Source organism: Bolinopsis microptera, chromosome 1 (genome assembly GCF_026151205.1).
Source record: "Bolinopsis microptera isolate Bmic1 chromosome 1, MBARI_Bmic_1.0, whole genome shotgun sequence".
Taxonomy (NCBI): domain Eukaryota; kingdom Metazoa; phylum Ctenophora; class Tentaculata; order Lobata; family Bolinopsidae; genus Bolinopsis; species Bolinopsis microptera.
Window position 1 is genome coordinate 15,645,341 of NC_087072.1, and position 15,941 is coordinate 15,661,281.

At 42.2% G+C, this 15,941-nt stretch overlaps 1 protein-coding gene across 2 annotated transcripts in view; it reads left to right on the forward strand.

Moving 5' to 3' along the window:
• The window catches only part of LOC134825960 (HEAT repeat-containing protein 1-like), a 60,185-nt gene that overhangs the window by 18,868 nt on the left and 25,376 nt on the right, over positions 1-15,941 (forward strand). For both annotated transcript variants that reach the window (XM_063838171.1, XM_063838170.1), the window contains exons 4-9: positions 9,246-9,425; positions 9,574-9,741; positions 9,867-9,992; positions 10,520-10,672; positions 10,811-11,059; positions 12,625-12,729. In XM_063838171.1, coding sequence (XP_063694241.1) covers positions 9,246-9,425; positions 9,574-9,741; positions 9,867-9,992; positions 10,520-10,672; positions 10,811-11,059; positions 12,625-12,729 — 981 coding nt within the window. The remainder of the gene's footprint in view (positions 1-9,245; positions 9,426-9,573; positions 9,742-9,866; positions 9,993-10,519; positions 10,673-10,810; positions 11,060-12,624; positions 12,730-15,941) is intronic.

Here is a 15,941-nt window from a genome sequence, read left to right on the forward strand (position 1 = left end):
TTTAACCCCTAATATTTTGCCCAAATTTGTGCTATGTTCAGATCTTTGAGTTTGTCATATGTGTAGCTGTGATTTTGGTTATCTGCAGCGAGCAGTACATTGTTGCCATTATCCCATGTACCAACATATTATTTTTCCCAAGTTTAATCAAAACTTCCATCGCTAACTTGTAAAGACCTCTACCCAGCCATGAAGAACAAAAAGAATTGTACTTGCTTCGGACTCCTCATCGTCTTCCTTTCAGTGAACATCCTCGTAGCAGTATTGTTTTACCCTCTCGATGGCATTACCCAGATTAGTATTGTAGCTGTTCAGGCAAACAGTAACCAGAGCGGGACATTTCCTCACAATAATCAGAGCGGGACATTACTTCGCAATAATCAGAGCGGGACATTTCCTCACAATAATCAGAACGGGACATTACTTCAAAATAATCAGAGCGAGACATTTCCTCACAATATTCAGAGCGGGACATTACTTCACAATCAAAGCAGTTGGCTTCCTCAATCTGATGTAACTGAAGGTACAGCAAATTCAGAACAACCATCACGTACTTTATTCCGTGTACAGTTTGTAACAGAGGGAAGGTGTCTCGGAATATCGGGCACGAAGAAACCTGTTGTTAAATTTTGTAACCCACTTGAGAGAGATACTTTTGTTTTCATGGATGGTAAGATAAGATCGGAGGAACTTAACTTATGTTTAAGTGAGGATCGTTCTGATAACAAATTATTGTTGTTTCTGGATTGCGAAGTGGCGGCTAGATTCGAACTTGTCGATGAGATTCTTGCCAAGATACCGGACAATGAATCTGAGGAGGAATCTTATTTTTCAGCTTTGAATGACACAGAAGATTCTGGATGTCCTTCAACAAACAGTCCTGAAATAGGTGGCAAAGTTGGGTTAACAACCTGCAGGATAGAGGCTTCAAAAGTAGGGCTACTGGAGGAAACATCATTCCTCAAAGATAGAGCAGCTCTTCTTCTACCACTCCCGCCTGATGACACGTGTAATTTCCCTGCTTGTGGTATGAACAAACGGGCACCTCCTGTAAAAGCCTTGTTTGCTAATCAGATAGAGAGATGTGGTGACTTGTCAGAGTGTGTTACCGTGGTTACTAAGACTGCTAGGAGACCACTATTCGTTATCAGACTTGCTAAGAGTCTGCGGAAACAGTTTAAACTTGACCTTCCTATGATAGTTATTGACGACGGTCCTGAAGGTTATAGCTCTGAGATAATGGATGAGATCGCCAAATTCCCTAATATGCAATACGTCATGTCCTCTCCAGATCTAGGCATTGCCGAGGGGAGGAATATAGGGCTACGAATGGTGAAGACTAAATATTTCTTCCTATTAGATGATGATATGGTCGCTACAGATAGAACAGAAGTTTCTAAATTGGTGGAGATATTAGACACCACCGACGCCACTCTCGTTGGGGGAGGGTTTATGTTTCCAGGTTTCTTAGAGTTTGGTATGGATCCTTATGGGAAAAAAACTTTATTTCACTATGAAAACACATGTACTGACCAACCTGTAACAGGGTTTCCTGATTGTTATAGATGTGAAATTACCGCCAATAGGTTCGTGGCAAGAACACAAGATGCTATAGCGGTGGGAGGTTGGAGCAAAGAACTTAAAATAGTTGAGCACAAAGATTTCTTCCTGCGGTTGAAGGGGGCGGGAAAGAAGGTAGTGTTCTGTCCGGGATTTATCGTAGTAGACGATCACAGCCGGACTCAGGGAGTGGAGCTTGTTGGAGGATTAACAGAAGTGTTCAATCGAGAGAAGTACAAGTTGCTCAGGACTCTTCGGTTTGAAACCATGGAAATGAAGTTTTGTAACCACTGGAACATTGAACAAGTAATAGGGACAGATCACAAGTACCCTGCCTGGATTGATGACATTGACTAGGTAACCAGGTAACCAGGTTACTATGGTAATAGGGACAGATCACCATGCCAGTACCCTGCCTGGATCGATGACATTGACTAGGGGTAAAGCATATTTAGGTAAGAATACTGTGATATTAAGCTATGCTCAAAATGTATTTCATCTTCAACGTAACGTCTACCTTTTAATTGAGTGGATTGGAAGCTCTACTGGTCAGAAAGACTTACTGTAAGTGATATATCAGGTCTTGATTCTTAGTTTAATTTGTATAACTAATGTTTGTATGTTTGTATAACTGATGTGCTCAAAACCACTTGTTTTTATTTTAGCCTCACATATGTGCACACTGCACGCCTTATTTAAATATTATTGTCCTAAATATTGTGTACATTTTGTTAATGTAAAGGATACTTTAATCGAATGTTTTGGATTTTGTAAAATTCTTCTAAACTCCAAAAGATGCCAACATATAACTAAAGTAATCCACGAAAAGCTCTACTCACTTGAAGATCTTTTTCGCGTATTTGCCTCCGCAGTTGAGAACAATAACCTTGGTGAGCGAATCTTTGATAAGTTGAAGCTGCTTCTCGAAGACAGGCAGATGATTTGACAGGTCCATCCGCACATCAAAGTGCTGAACATCCTTGATGCTGAAGTTATCGTCTTGGGACGCTAAATATTGCAGATACACGATACTGTTTATTCCGTAATCGTCTGCTGAGGCCAGGATGGAGAACTCGTACCATTTATACTCCTTCAACAAGTCGAATATAGCCTGACTCTGGTGAGCATCAGATGGGGACAGCCGGATCTCAAAATCATCTGATCTGTGAAAGTCAGTGAAAGGATTAGTGGCAACTGCAGCTATGAGAGGGAGAAGGAACTGATTGGCGAGGTTAGCCTGGATATCTGTTAAAGTAGAGTCACAGGCTGATATTACAGCTACCACCTCCTGCTCCAGTAGAGCACAGAAGCAGGTCTGGAGACTGAGGTAGGTGGAGTCGTGGTACTGTTCCACTAGCTCCACAGTAGTCTCACTGCTCTCTAGTCTGGAGATGGTGTACTCAGCTAGTCTCCTGATGGCATCCGCCCCCTCCTCATCTTCAGAATCAAGGATGAGTCCTATCTTGTAGCCATGACAACACGCGAAAACAAGGACGAAGAGATGCGGTAACATTGTAGCCTGAAGATATGAAATGATTTCACAAAAGGTGATTATGGATTTGGTTTAGTCACCACTATGCGTGTTAAGATACTTGACGCTTTATAGTTTAATTGAGAAGTTGGGAGAATGCACTGTTTATTAAACAATAGACTCAATTTAAATACTTTCAACTCTACTATGTAACAAATAATTTGTTAAACAATAGACTCAATTTAAAAAATTGATTATTGACCAAAAGACTTAACTTAAATATTGGACAAAAGACAAATTCGAGATAGATGAATCAAGCGGCCAGTTTCCGCTGTTAATAATAATACTACCATTGCACTACAATGCTGGCGACTGGCATCACCTCATACTGAGTTTAAAATGAAAATCCTTAACCAGCAGCGTTTATTCCATCTGGAGCATTATTTCGCGTGACGACGTTCGTTAACCACCTAATCGTAGCCACTAGGTCGGTCTCCAATAAAGCAACTTTAATTTCACTCTCGAGAAATAGGAACAATTACAGAAAACGATTTAACCATTAATCCATGCCTTGAGAAAAAATTTTGATAAGCAGTTAGAATTGCTCTTGTGTAGGCAACAAAGTTACCAGGTTAATATTTGTTCTACCCATGCGGGTCACGAACTAGGAGATCTTAGATCACCTTGAGAATCTTGATAAAATTAGCGCTCATTTAGTGATTTGCGGTCGCCTCAGGTGCAACCTTTATAATTACACTTGGTATGTTCGGAATAGAACGAGAATTATATTATAATTACGCCGTGGAGTCTGGACCCGTTCTAATTACTTCTGTCAGATGAGAACTAGACGTTTTGATGTTAATCTAAGAAAGGAAACGTTAGGTACCGTCTAGACGGGCTCTAAGTTAGGTACCGTCTAGCCGGGCTCTAAGAGGTGACGTAATTAACGGCGGCGTGCAGCACTGGTAGTGGTTATACTGGACAATAAATCCAGCCAAGGATACGTTATAGCTTCGTACTTTATACAGTCTTTATTTAAAGTAAGTTATAGTTTGACAGATTTCCACCGGCCAGATGTGTAGGGACTACGGGTGGAAGATGAATAATTGATATTCCAACAGCATCTTGTTCCCTTCATTGTGCTGATTCCGGGAAGCATTCTGTTTACGCTCTCATCATTCTGTAGGATGAGATATCGTTCATTTAAAATTGGGTAATTATAGGCCCCCATTTCACATCTCAGATGTGAAATGGGGGCTCAATAATTTGTAGTAATGATATATGAGCTATAACAGTTCCCGAAGTAACGAGTTAAATAAACGTCTAATAATTAAAGAACATACGTTACCCATTTTCTAAAAGTGGGGGGGGGGGGGGGGTCCAACCCGATGTCCGATATGAGGGTTGATGAGGCCAAAATCGGAATCGGAAAATCGGAAAAATCGGAAAATTGAGAAATTAACAGAATCGATCTCTAAAACCTCTCAGAAGTGATATAATTCAACCAGAACCCCTCCATATGCTATATTGTTATGAGAAAACGAACCAATTGGACATTCCAATAGTATGTTTTATGTGTTTTTCCACTGCAGGGGCGCTAGTATACTCACTACTAGTTGGAGTTGTCATGTACTCCCAGACCCGAGTGCTTTGGCCTTTTGACGTGAGATCGATTGTTTCTGCTCATTAATTTTATCCCTGTTACTTGTTATTATGTATTAGTACAACACTAGGTACCAGGTTATATTTTGTGGTCCGGTCTTTAAACATACCATAATATCACTAGTACACTGCACCTTAAATGTATAGTCAAGTACATTTGTATCGTAACACATGCTCAGGGTTGCCGGGGGACCTTAAAAACCTTAAAAAACCTTAAAAACCTTAAAAACGGCAATTTTGGGCAAAAAACCTTAAAAAAGACGTGAAAAACGGGCAAATTTTCGGGTTTTTAAGGTTTTTTAAGGTTCCATACCTAAATTATACCTAGCTTGATGTAGATCTAAATGGATTTTCCGGATTAGTAAAATTTTCTGAATTATACCTAGCTTGATGTAGATATGATAAGATTTTCTGAAATTATACCTAGCTCGGTGTAGACCTGATAAGATTTTCTGAAATTATACCTAGCTCGGTGTAGATCTAATTGGGTTTTTCTGAAATTATACCTAGCTCGGTGTAGATCTAATTGGGTTTTTCTGAAATTATACCTAGCTTGTTGTAGATCTATTGGGTTTTTCTGAAATTATACCTAGCTTGTTGTAGATCTAATTGGGGTTTTCTGAAATTATACCTAGCTTGTTGTAGATCTAATTGGGTTTTTCTGAAATTATACCTAGCTTGTTGTAGATCTAATTGGGTTTTTCTGAAATTATACCTAGCTTGTTGTAGATCTAATTGGGTTTTTCTGAAATTATACCTAGCTTGTTGTAGATCTATTGGGTTTTTCTGAAATTATACCTAGCTTGTTGTAGATCTAATTGGGCTTTTCTGAAATTATACCTAGCTTGTTGTAGATCTAATTGGGTTTTTCTGAAATTATACCTAGCTTGTTGTAGATCTAATTGGGTTTTTCTGAAATTATACCTAGCTTGTTGTAGATCTAATTGGGTTTTTCTGAAATTATACCTAGCTTGTTGTAGATCTAATTGGGTTTTTCTGAAATTATACCTAGCTTGTTGTAGATCTATTGGGTTTTTCTGAAATTATACCTAGCTTGTTGTAGATCTAATTGGGCTTTTCTGAAATTATACCTAGCTTGTTGTAGATCTAATTGGGTTTTTCTGAAATTATACCTAGCTTGTTGTAGATCTAATTGGGTTTTTCTGAAATTATACCTAGCTTGTTGTAGATCTAATTGGGTTTTTCTGAAATTATACCTAGGTCGGTGTAGATCTAATTGGGGTTTTCTGAAATTATACCTTCCCCCTTTAGATATGTCATATGATTGCAATTTCTGTAGCGGAAACCTTAAAAAACCTTAAATTTAACTGTTTTGGACCTTAAAAATGGGTCAAAAGGGGCCTTAAAAGACGTGAAAAAACCTTAAAAATGACTCTCAAAAATGCCGGCAACCCTGCTGACATGCTTGGCTGGGGGTCATGTTTTGTGTCCGTTCGGTACCCTATATTTTCAAAACGGACAAAAAGTAGGGCGAACAAAAACGGACAAAAACAGACAAAAACAGAAAAACATTTACATGTCCTCCTCCTCCTCCCTGGTCTTTCTCCTCCTTCTCATCAGTCCTCCTCCTCCTCCTAAGTCTTCCTCCTCCTCCTGAGTCCTTCTCCTCCTCAGTTCTCTTCAGTCCTCTTCCTGACTCCTCGTCCTCGTCCTCGTCCTTCTCCTCAGTCCTCCTCACCCTGCTCCTCAGTCCCCTCCTCCTCCTCAGTCCTACTCCCAGTCCTCCTCCTTCTCCTTCTCCTCCTCCTCCTCCTCATTTCTCCTCCCCATCAGTCCTCCTGAGTCCTCCTCATAGTCGTCCTCCTCCTCCTGAGTCCTCCTCCTCATCCTCCTCCACCTCCTGAGTCCTCCTTCTGAGTCCTCTTCCTCATCCTCCTCCTCAGTCATCCTCCTCTTCCTCCTCAGTCCTCCTCCTCCTCATCCTCCTCCTTCTCCTCCTCATCAGTCCTCATCCTCTGTCCTCCTCATCAGTCCTCATCCTCTGTCCTCCTCATAATCGTCCTCGTCCTCATCCTCATCCTTAGTCCTCCTTATTCTCCTCCTCAGTCCTCCCCCAGTCCTCCTCCTCATTCTCCTCCTTCTCCTCCTAGCCTCATCCTCCTCCTCCTTCTCCGCTTTCTTCTTCTCCTAATCAGTCCTCCTCCTCCTCGTCCTTAGTCCTCGTCCTCGTCCTCCTCAGTCTTCCTCCTCAGTCCTCCTCCTCATCATCCTCCTCCTCCTCCTCAACAGTCATCCTCCTCCTCCTCAGTCTCCTCCTCCTCATCGTCCCCCTCAGTCCTCCTCCTCCTTCTCCTCATCAGTCCTCATCCTCAGTCCTACACTAGTCGTCCTCGTCCTTAGTCCTCGTCCTCATCCTCTTCCTCCTCCTGAGTCCTCCTCCTCCTCATCAGTCCTCCTCCTCCTCTTCAGTCCTCCTCCTGAGTCCTCCTGAGTCCTCCTCCACCTTCTGAGTCCTCCTCCTGAGTCATCCTCCTCCTCCTCAATCTTCTCCTTATCCTCCTCCTCCTCCTCCTCCTTATCCTCCTCCTTCTCCTCCTCCTTTTCCTCTTCCTTCACCTCCTAATCAGTCCTCTTCTTTAGCCCTCGTTATCATCCTCCTAGTCCTCGTCCTTAGTCCTCGTCCTCATCCTCCTCATTCTTCCTCCTCAGTCCTGCTCCTCCTTCTCCTCCTCCTCAGTCCTCTTCCTCCTCAGCCTCCTCCTGATCCTCCTCTTTAGTCCTCTTCCTCCTCCTCAGTCCTACTCCTCAGTCCTCCTCCTCATCCTCCTCCTCCTCCTCCTCCTCATCCTTATCCTCATCCTCCTCAGTCCTCCTCGTCAGTCCTTCTCCTCCTCGTCAGTCCTCCTCCTCCTCCTCTTCAGTCCTCCTTCTTCTTCTCCTCATTCTCCTCCTACTCATAAGTCCTCCTCCTCAGTCCTCCTCCTCCTTCTCCTCCTCCTATTTCTCCTCATTTTCCTCCTTCTCCTCCTACTCCTAAGTCCTCCTCCTCAGTCCTTCCCCAGTCCTCCTCCTCATCAGTCCTCCCCTGGTCCTCCTTCTCCTCATCATCCTCAGTCCTCCTCCTCATCGTCCTACTCAGTCCTCCCCCAGTCATCCTCCTCCTCAGTCCTCCCCAAGTCCTCCTCTTCCTCAGTCCTCCCCTCCTCCTCCTCAGTCCTCCTTCTCCTTCTCCTTCTTCTCCTCCTACTCCTAAGTCCTCCTCCTCCTCATCAGTTCTCCTCCTCCTTCTCCTCCTTCTCATCATCAGTCCTCCTCCTCATCATCCTCCTCAGTCCTCCCTCAGTCCTCCTCCTCCTCAGTCCTCCCTAAGTCCTCCTCTTCCTCAGTCCTCCCCCAGTCCTCCTTCTCCTCTTCATCATCAGTCCTCCTCCTCAGTCCTCGTCCTCGTCCTTCTCCTTCTTATCAGTCCTCCTCCTCAGTCTTCCTCCTCGTCCTCGCTCTCGTCCTCCTCCTCAGTCCTCCTCGTCCTTAGTCCTGCTCCTCCTCACCAATGAGCTGCTCCTCTTCGTCAGTCCTCCCTCTCCTCTTCAGTCCTCCTCCTCCTCAGTCCTCCTCCTCCTCAGTCCTCCTCGGTCCTTCTCCTCCTCCTCAGTCCTCCCCAGTCCTCCTCTTTCTCCTCAGTCTTCCTCCTTCTCCTCCTCCTCCTCCTCAGTTCTCCTCCTCACCCTCCTCCTCCTTCTCCTCTTCCTTCTCCTCCTAATCAGTCCTCCTCCTCCTCGTCCTTAGTCATCGTCCTCATCCTCATCGTCCTTAATCCTCGTCCTCATCCTCCCAGTCCTTGTCCTTAGTCCTCGTCCTCATCCTCCTAGTCCTCGACTTGGTCCTCCTCAGTCCTCCTTCTCCTCAGTCCACAGTCCTCCTCCTCAGTCCTCTTCCTCCTCCTCAGTCCTCCCCCAGTCCTCCTTCTCCTCCTCGTCATCCTCAGTCCTCCTCCTCCTTCTTATCAGTCCTCCTCCTCAGTCCTCGTCCTCGCTCTCGTACTCGTCCTCAGTCCTCGTCGTCCTTAGCCCTCGCGTTCTCTTAGTCCTCCTCCTCCCCGTCCTCAGTCCTCCTCTTGAAATGGGTAGCACGGTCAATGGTCATTAACCGTGCTACCCATTTCTGCAGATAGCCTGTTACAAATTGTGGAGACAATTTAAATCAAAAGTTACTAAAGCGTTCTCTATTTGTTACGATTGTTATTACCAACCGTACCTCTTTCAATTGTGGACCGGGGTGGATGTTTCTGTCAAACAAGAGTTGATACGACAGTGTGTTTTTTTTTCGGACGAAACGATTCTTGTTTGGAACTAGAAACCATTTTGGGGTTCTGGGACCACCACCAATCGATTTCTTGTCATATTTAAGTACAGAAATAGCTACCTATATCGCCTAGAAACCTCAGAGGAAAGATTTAAATTTTCCCGATTTTTCCGATATGAGGGTTGATGAGGCCAAAATCGGGATCGGAATGATCGGAATGATCGGGTTGGACCTTCCCCCCCCCCCCCCCCCCCTAGTTGAAAAAAAAAACAAATCAATAAATATTCAGGAGTGGGAGATGGTCGGACTGGTCCTCTCAGTTCTCACCAGACTGGCCCCTAAGATCACCTCTCCACAAGATATCAAGCATCTCCTCCTCTATCTAGTGAGATCCTGTACTTTACATCAACCCTGCAAACCGCTCATTGCTGCCATCGACAGGGGACTGGTCTACAGTGTGGCTATGAAGGTAAATTTAATAAACTTTGAGCATTTTAATGATATATTCATTGGTTTATCAGCAAACCTGTTGTCGTTTCAAATGAAGACTTTCTTTGTACATCCTAAAGCATGATGAATTATGTTTAAACATCAACCCTCTTATATATAATATCTAGGTTGCGTTAGAAGAAGATCCCAGTTCGATCCTGGCCTCTGAAGGTCTAGACGGGACGGAGTCGCTGGATAACCTGCTGGAATGTCTCAGACTTGTGAAGATTACGGAGGAGAACCTGAACTCTGTGTTCCCTCACTTGCTGTGTGCTCTAGTAGCTCCCTCTCAAAAGGTACTCAGGGTTACAGCTACCCTACTATTGTCTTGATAGTTCCAATTCGGTCGAGCAAGGTATATAATTGCAATTAACTTGGATTGCTCTTTTTATAGATTATTTACTGAATTTCTGTTTTTCAGGTTCGATCATGGGCCTACAAGCGGTTGAAGACCGTATCCAAGTTGGATCCATCCTCATCGACGGGCGTCGATATTCTACAGAATCTTGAAATTACCAAAAATGTTGAATTTGAGATGCTAAAACAGGTTCGAAATAGACACACTCTCGGTTTTTCAAAATAGCGTTTTTTAAGTCGTTAAAAGCTCCACTTCCTGACTTCCTAGAACACCTGAATCCTGATACTGATTACTTGTAATCGTATTGGTATTTGAAGAACAATCCCAGCTGCCTCCCATTAACCGATATTAAATCATTAGTAGGGCCCCAACTCGACGAAGGACAACAAACATTAACTTTAATTTTCCTAATTTTTACAAAGTAGAATGTGGCTTATGACCATTGCAGTGCCGTATTGTGTATCAACTATTAAAGTATTAAACATTGGTGGGACTTTAAGAGAACAAGCATCCAACAAATGCTCTAGGGTGTGTCCACTGTTTACTAATACTATCCGCCAACCAATTTTGTTAAAGACCTGTTAAAAGATATTATGTTAAAGATAAATATACCAGAGAGATGCTTCCCCTGTTCCCCACAATAGAGACTCTTTTTTATGCGAGATTATAAATATTATGTGATGTCAAGATTTGGAACGTAATGATTAATTTTTCAGGAAATAGGAAAAGTATGCTTGAGCAACGACGCTAAGATATCATCTTGGTTAGAGGAAACATTGCCATACGGCGAAAAGTTGAACAGTCTTTATGGGATTTTTGGGGCAGTGCAGCATCCAGCTAAACTTAAATACAGCCTTCAGCTCATCAAGGTTTGCATCCCAGCAACAAATTACAAATCAATGTAATCATACACCATTTCTCACTCATTAAACTAAGAAACAGCTTACAATTTGCTTGATCTGAAAGTCTGAAAGTGATAACCCCCTGACTAACAACTAAACCCCCAGGATGGAGCAACACGAGGTGGACTGCTAGGTGACTTGTCTCCCTCCTCCACCTCACTGCTCCTCAACCACTCTCCCCTGATGGAGCTCTTCTTCTCTGCCATGGAAACCAATCCTGGTCTTCTTGCAGAGGGTCTCAACTCTGAGTTCCTGGGAGAGTTCCCGGCTGTGTCACGTGATAGGGTGGTAAGAGTGTTGCTGGGAGAGTGCAACAAAGAGTGGGAGGAACATATCAAACTTACCATCAGACAGGTACTAGTTCGAGAAGCTTTTAGGAGGAGTAATTGGAGTTGTGATTATTTTATTTAAAACGATCTGAGTCTGAGAAATATAAGAATGTATTGACAACTTTTAATTTCATGAGCTTAATAATATGACAAACGAAATGAAACATAGCATTTGTAAACTGCCTATTATATATCAACAATCAGTATCAAAATAAGAAGTGTCAATATTAACGAGTGTAAAACGTCAAGAAGTTGAAACTCAAAATCACAAACACTACATTTGCTCAGAGTTCTAAAATGAATACTTCGTCATACTTTTTACTCGGTACTTTCTTCACAGACTCAACCACATCTGAGTTCTGATTTATACGGGCCCTCATTGACCTTTCTCTCCAATTCAAGAACCAATTTTCTGTGTACAGAACGTCCCTCAGGCGACCGATCCGGCGAAATCCGGCGAAATAACCACAGCTTTATATTCCGGAGACTGCCTGAGGTCTTTAGCTCTGATCAGTATGTGGTGAACGGTGCCAGAGTTTTCTAATGACACCCTGACTGGTCGAGCTTTATCAGCAGATTTATTACCAACTCGAACAGCTTTAAATTTTGGATTATTTAATTCTTTAAATACGTCACCAATTTTGTTGTTAAGGTTCTCTTCTGCGTCCTCTACGAGACCAAAAATCACAACATTTCTACTGCGATCTCCTTCAACTACACCATTCTTCTGTTTGGTGAATGGGGGCGCAGAGCTCTGTCGTACCAAACTATTTGCAGAGCTCTGAGAGCTCAGCAAATATTTTGACACGACAGAACTGTAAGACTGAATTACATCTTGTACAGAGTTCTCTACAGCTGTTTTGACGGTAGTTTGAACCGAATCATGCTCCTTACTCTTCATTTCCAGAAGTTCTCCTTGCAACTGAGCAACTGATTTTTGAGATTTGATCAGTTCACTTTTCATATTCTCTATTTCAAATCTCGCTGTTGGGAAAACATCATTATAATTGCTGATATACTGAAACACGTCGAATAGATGCTCCGCTAAGACTTCCTTGTTCAGTTTCTTAAACTTCTCTACCGTAACTTGGCTATCATATTCACAATTTATTGTTTCCATCATTTCCTTAGACCAATCACCCAGAGCTATCGTGGCACTCGCAAAATTGTCCAAATCATCCCCGGACCACATCGTAGACTCTGCATTTTCCATTTTGTACTTGTATAGCACCAAAAACTCAGTATCAGCTAGTTTGCAGTTGTATTGCTGCGATAACAGTTGAAAAATGAGAGCTCAAATCTGGTCAACACATAACAAAACTGCACTTAAAACATGATAATACAATTTGTGTTTGTAAATGTCAGCTCAATGCTGTTAGCTAGTCTCACCTACCCTAGACATCAGCTTTTTTAACCTCGCTAATATCTCTAGACATAGTGTACGTGACAAGAATTAAAACTATGCTATTCTGAACTATGCTGTTCTAAACAATGCCATTATACTATGTTATGCCATTCTAACAGTGTTTTTTTACATGCTAACACCCAATCCCGAGGTATTATTTTATTCACAAACTTTTAATTCCCCAGAAAGTAACGGAGCTACCGGTTGACATGACACTCCCAGTTATGCTAGGAATGCTGAATGAAAAGGAGCGGTTTAATCCACACATTCTTCTCGTTCTCAACATGCAGGTATAATTAGAGAGTGTTTATAGTTTTTTTGAGTTGTAAAACGAAAACGGCTTTTACGATGAAAAACTGGACAATAAGTGATTAAATAATAATAATCATTTTGCTGTTCCAACAATTGATAAGTCGAAGCAGTTTTTCAAATTTTAAAAGATGTAAGAATACGAAAGTGCGTCCAAGTAGTAATTATTATATTAATAGCTAACTATTATTAATTACTTCTGTAGACTTAAATCTAGACTTAACTACAGTAAAACCACGATTTACCGCGTAGTTTAGGGAAAGTAAAAGCCGCGGTAAATCGGAGTTTTTATCGTTAAAATTTACATGTTAATTCCTAATTTGGGGGAAGGAAATTCGGTATAAATCGGGGTTTTACTGTAAATGGATTCGACATGTAATTTTTAAAAACACCGCCAATTCTAAAATTTAAAAACGTTTGGACACAATAACTGGCAACTAAAAGGAAAGCTTTCTACTGGCAAGAATGACAGTTTGAAATCAGAATTGATATAACGGAGTGTCACGATTTGTGGCTTACAGAAGGAGTGTCACGATTTGTGGCTTACAGAACGTTGTCAGATCCATTAATATACAAATTTACCCTCGCTGCTGACAACCGACGAAAGGAATTTTAATTATGCACCAACCTGTATAGAAGAAGAAAAGCAAGATAGAAATGATCAATAAAGTATATGTAAAATTACAGACTACAGTACAGTAGGGTAAATGCTAAGATAGAGACAGAATATATAAAATACCCAAAATATGCTGTTTAAAAACATGTTCGGGATGTACATACTATGCATGTAAAATATGCAAACAACTTTTCAAAACTTTGTACAAAGAGGAGATCCTTGTTAATGTTATGTAATTTATAACTAATCTGGACTAGTTAAACCGTAAGTTAAACAGAGAACAATTTACCGTAACGGAAGTACCATCGTCAAGTTGAGCTGTTGTATGAATAAAATCTGTTGTAAAAATTAAAGCACATGTTTAAAAGTGCTCCATTCCACGTTACAAACACCCTCTCACTGCCAGCTCCAAAAACTACCGGAACACAGAGGCGCTGGTGTTGATGTGCCTCTATGCAAAGTCTTGGCAACTTCACCAAATTATAAATAACAATATTTTCACACTTCACACGTTTTAGGAGAGTAGAATGCTCTCCGGTTTGTTCTAGAAACGGACTACGGAGTGCATACTATCATGACTGGCTGCTACGGCCACATTCATCTTTCTCAAAACGCTGATTCAGTCTGCGGAGTTGCTTGGCTGGTACTGGCAAGCGAGACGATGCTTTCTGTGATCCCTCTCACATTTTCCCTGATGGCTGTCTTCAAGGCTGATCCTCTGGCAATGAGGATGAGTGGATTAAAGGCAGCATTGACGAAGGGAGCAACAACCCCCGTCAGAAACCTCCACCTGTACTTTTTTCTCTCTTCGTCAACGTAAGCTTCTGACTCGAAACCCTTCTCTTGGAAGATGTCTCTGCAGTACGTTATAGGGTACACCACGTACACAGTGTTACACACGAAGAATAGCACTGTCATCATGAAAATAGTGATGGTGATCCTTCTCTGTACGTCCGTGTTGGTAGATTTCTCGGGCTGCATTTTTAGTAGTGTATGTGACTGGACCACCATACAGACAACCACTACGATGGAGGGAAGGAGATAGGGTAGACCAATGAAGAGAGAAACGTTCCTACATTCATCCTTTGAATTACCGCCAGTGTAGAATCTGTTCATTATTTGATACTGTCCTGGACTGTAGAGGTATGCATCATAGACACTTATATCCTGAGGTGCTTCTTCCAAGGAGATCTGGACCACTGTAAAGATAATCCATCCCAGAATATACACCGCAACAGCGATGACCCAGGCCCTGTTATTGATCCTGTAGAATGGTTGGATGATGTTGATGGTCCTGGCAGAGGCCACGGTCAGGTTAAGAAACACTGAGACCTTGAAAGTGACCGAGAATATGGCATAGGCCGGCAAAACAAGAGCTATGGAGGCCTCAGTGGAGTGTTTCTGTAGGAAGAGGGCCAGAGAAACAAGGAGAGCAGATATCGCTGTCAGCAGATCAGTACTCGACACAAACAGGTACATAAGTGGCACAGTGTCTTTTCTCTTCTTCAAGTAGAACCAGAACACGAGGAGGTTCAGAAGCAGAGCTTGAATTCCCAGACAGAGGTTAACTGTTGCCATCGTGTAGGTGAAACCTTCACCCACATACTGTTTAGTGTCTGAAAAATCCGTCACGGGTGGAGTTCGTTCTGTTTGCGGATCTGGACTACCAGTACCCAATGGACTAGTCACGTCAGGGTATCCTGTTACCATTTTCCTTCCCTGAGTGGAATAATTGAAGTCATATTATTCCGAGTGATTTCATTGCTAGTCAAATATTTCAAATATCAAAATATACGAACTCCGCGGTTGAGGTTGATTTGAGGGAACATTGTGCACATGATACTATTTAATGTCTACGGTTACAAGATTTGAAACGGTCGATTAGTAAGGGATGATACTATTGGCGAAATTTAAATAAGTTATAATCCGTGACGGGTTGAATATATTCTGTTGGCGGATCTGGACTAGTCACGGAAGGTGTACCTGTGGTTGTTAGGTCCGTTACCATTTTCCTCTTCTGGGTAATATTTAAATTCATACAACTATTACGAGCAAACAAAATAAGAATACTTTATATTGGTCTGATTGGTGGATTATCGTTGTGTAGTAATGTGGATCTACCATTAACACGCCATGTTTTCAATCACTAATCGACGAGCAAGCTCGACTCCCAAGGGTGCATGCAACGTGATATCGGTTCGATTAGTTGCGGGTATGGCTGTAAATGTGTCGATCATAATATTGTGTACAAGCAGAGATTTGAATGGGCTATATTTTTACTGGTAAACAATTCGGAAAATCATGTGCCGGTGCGGGAATGATCTGCTACTCTGCTAACCTCCGAGTTACATGCACGGTGCTCTACCAGTTGAGTTACCGCCCGAATACGTTATATATTTTCTCTGAAAATGTCTCGCCCTGCGTATGAAAACTATATAATTATAACAACAAGGGGCCAACAAGGGTGGTAAATCGGTGCATCATACATTTTTTCTGAATAATTATGAGAATGTTGTAATTGTAAAACGTAGTGGTCCGGACCCTACACTTCTTGGGATTTAGGATTTACAGATACAA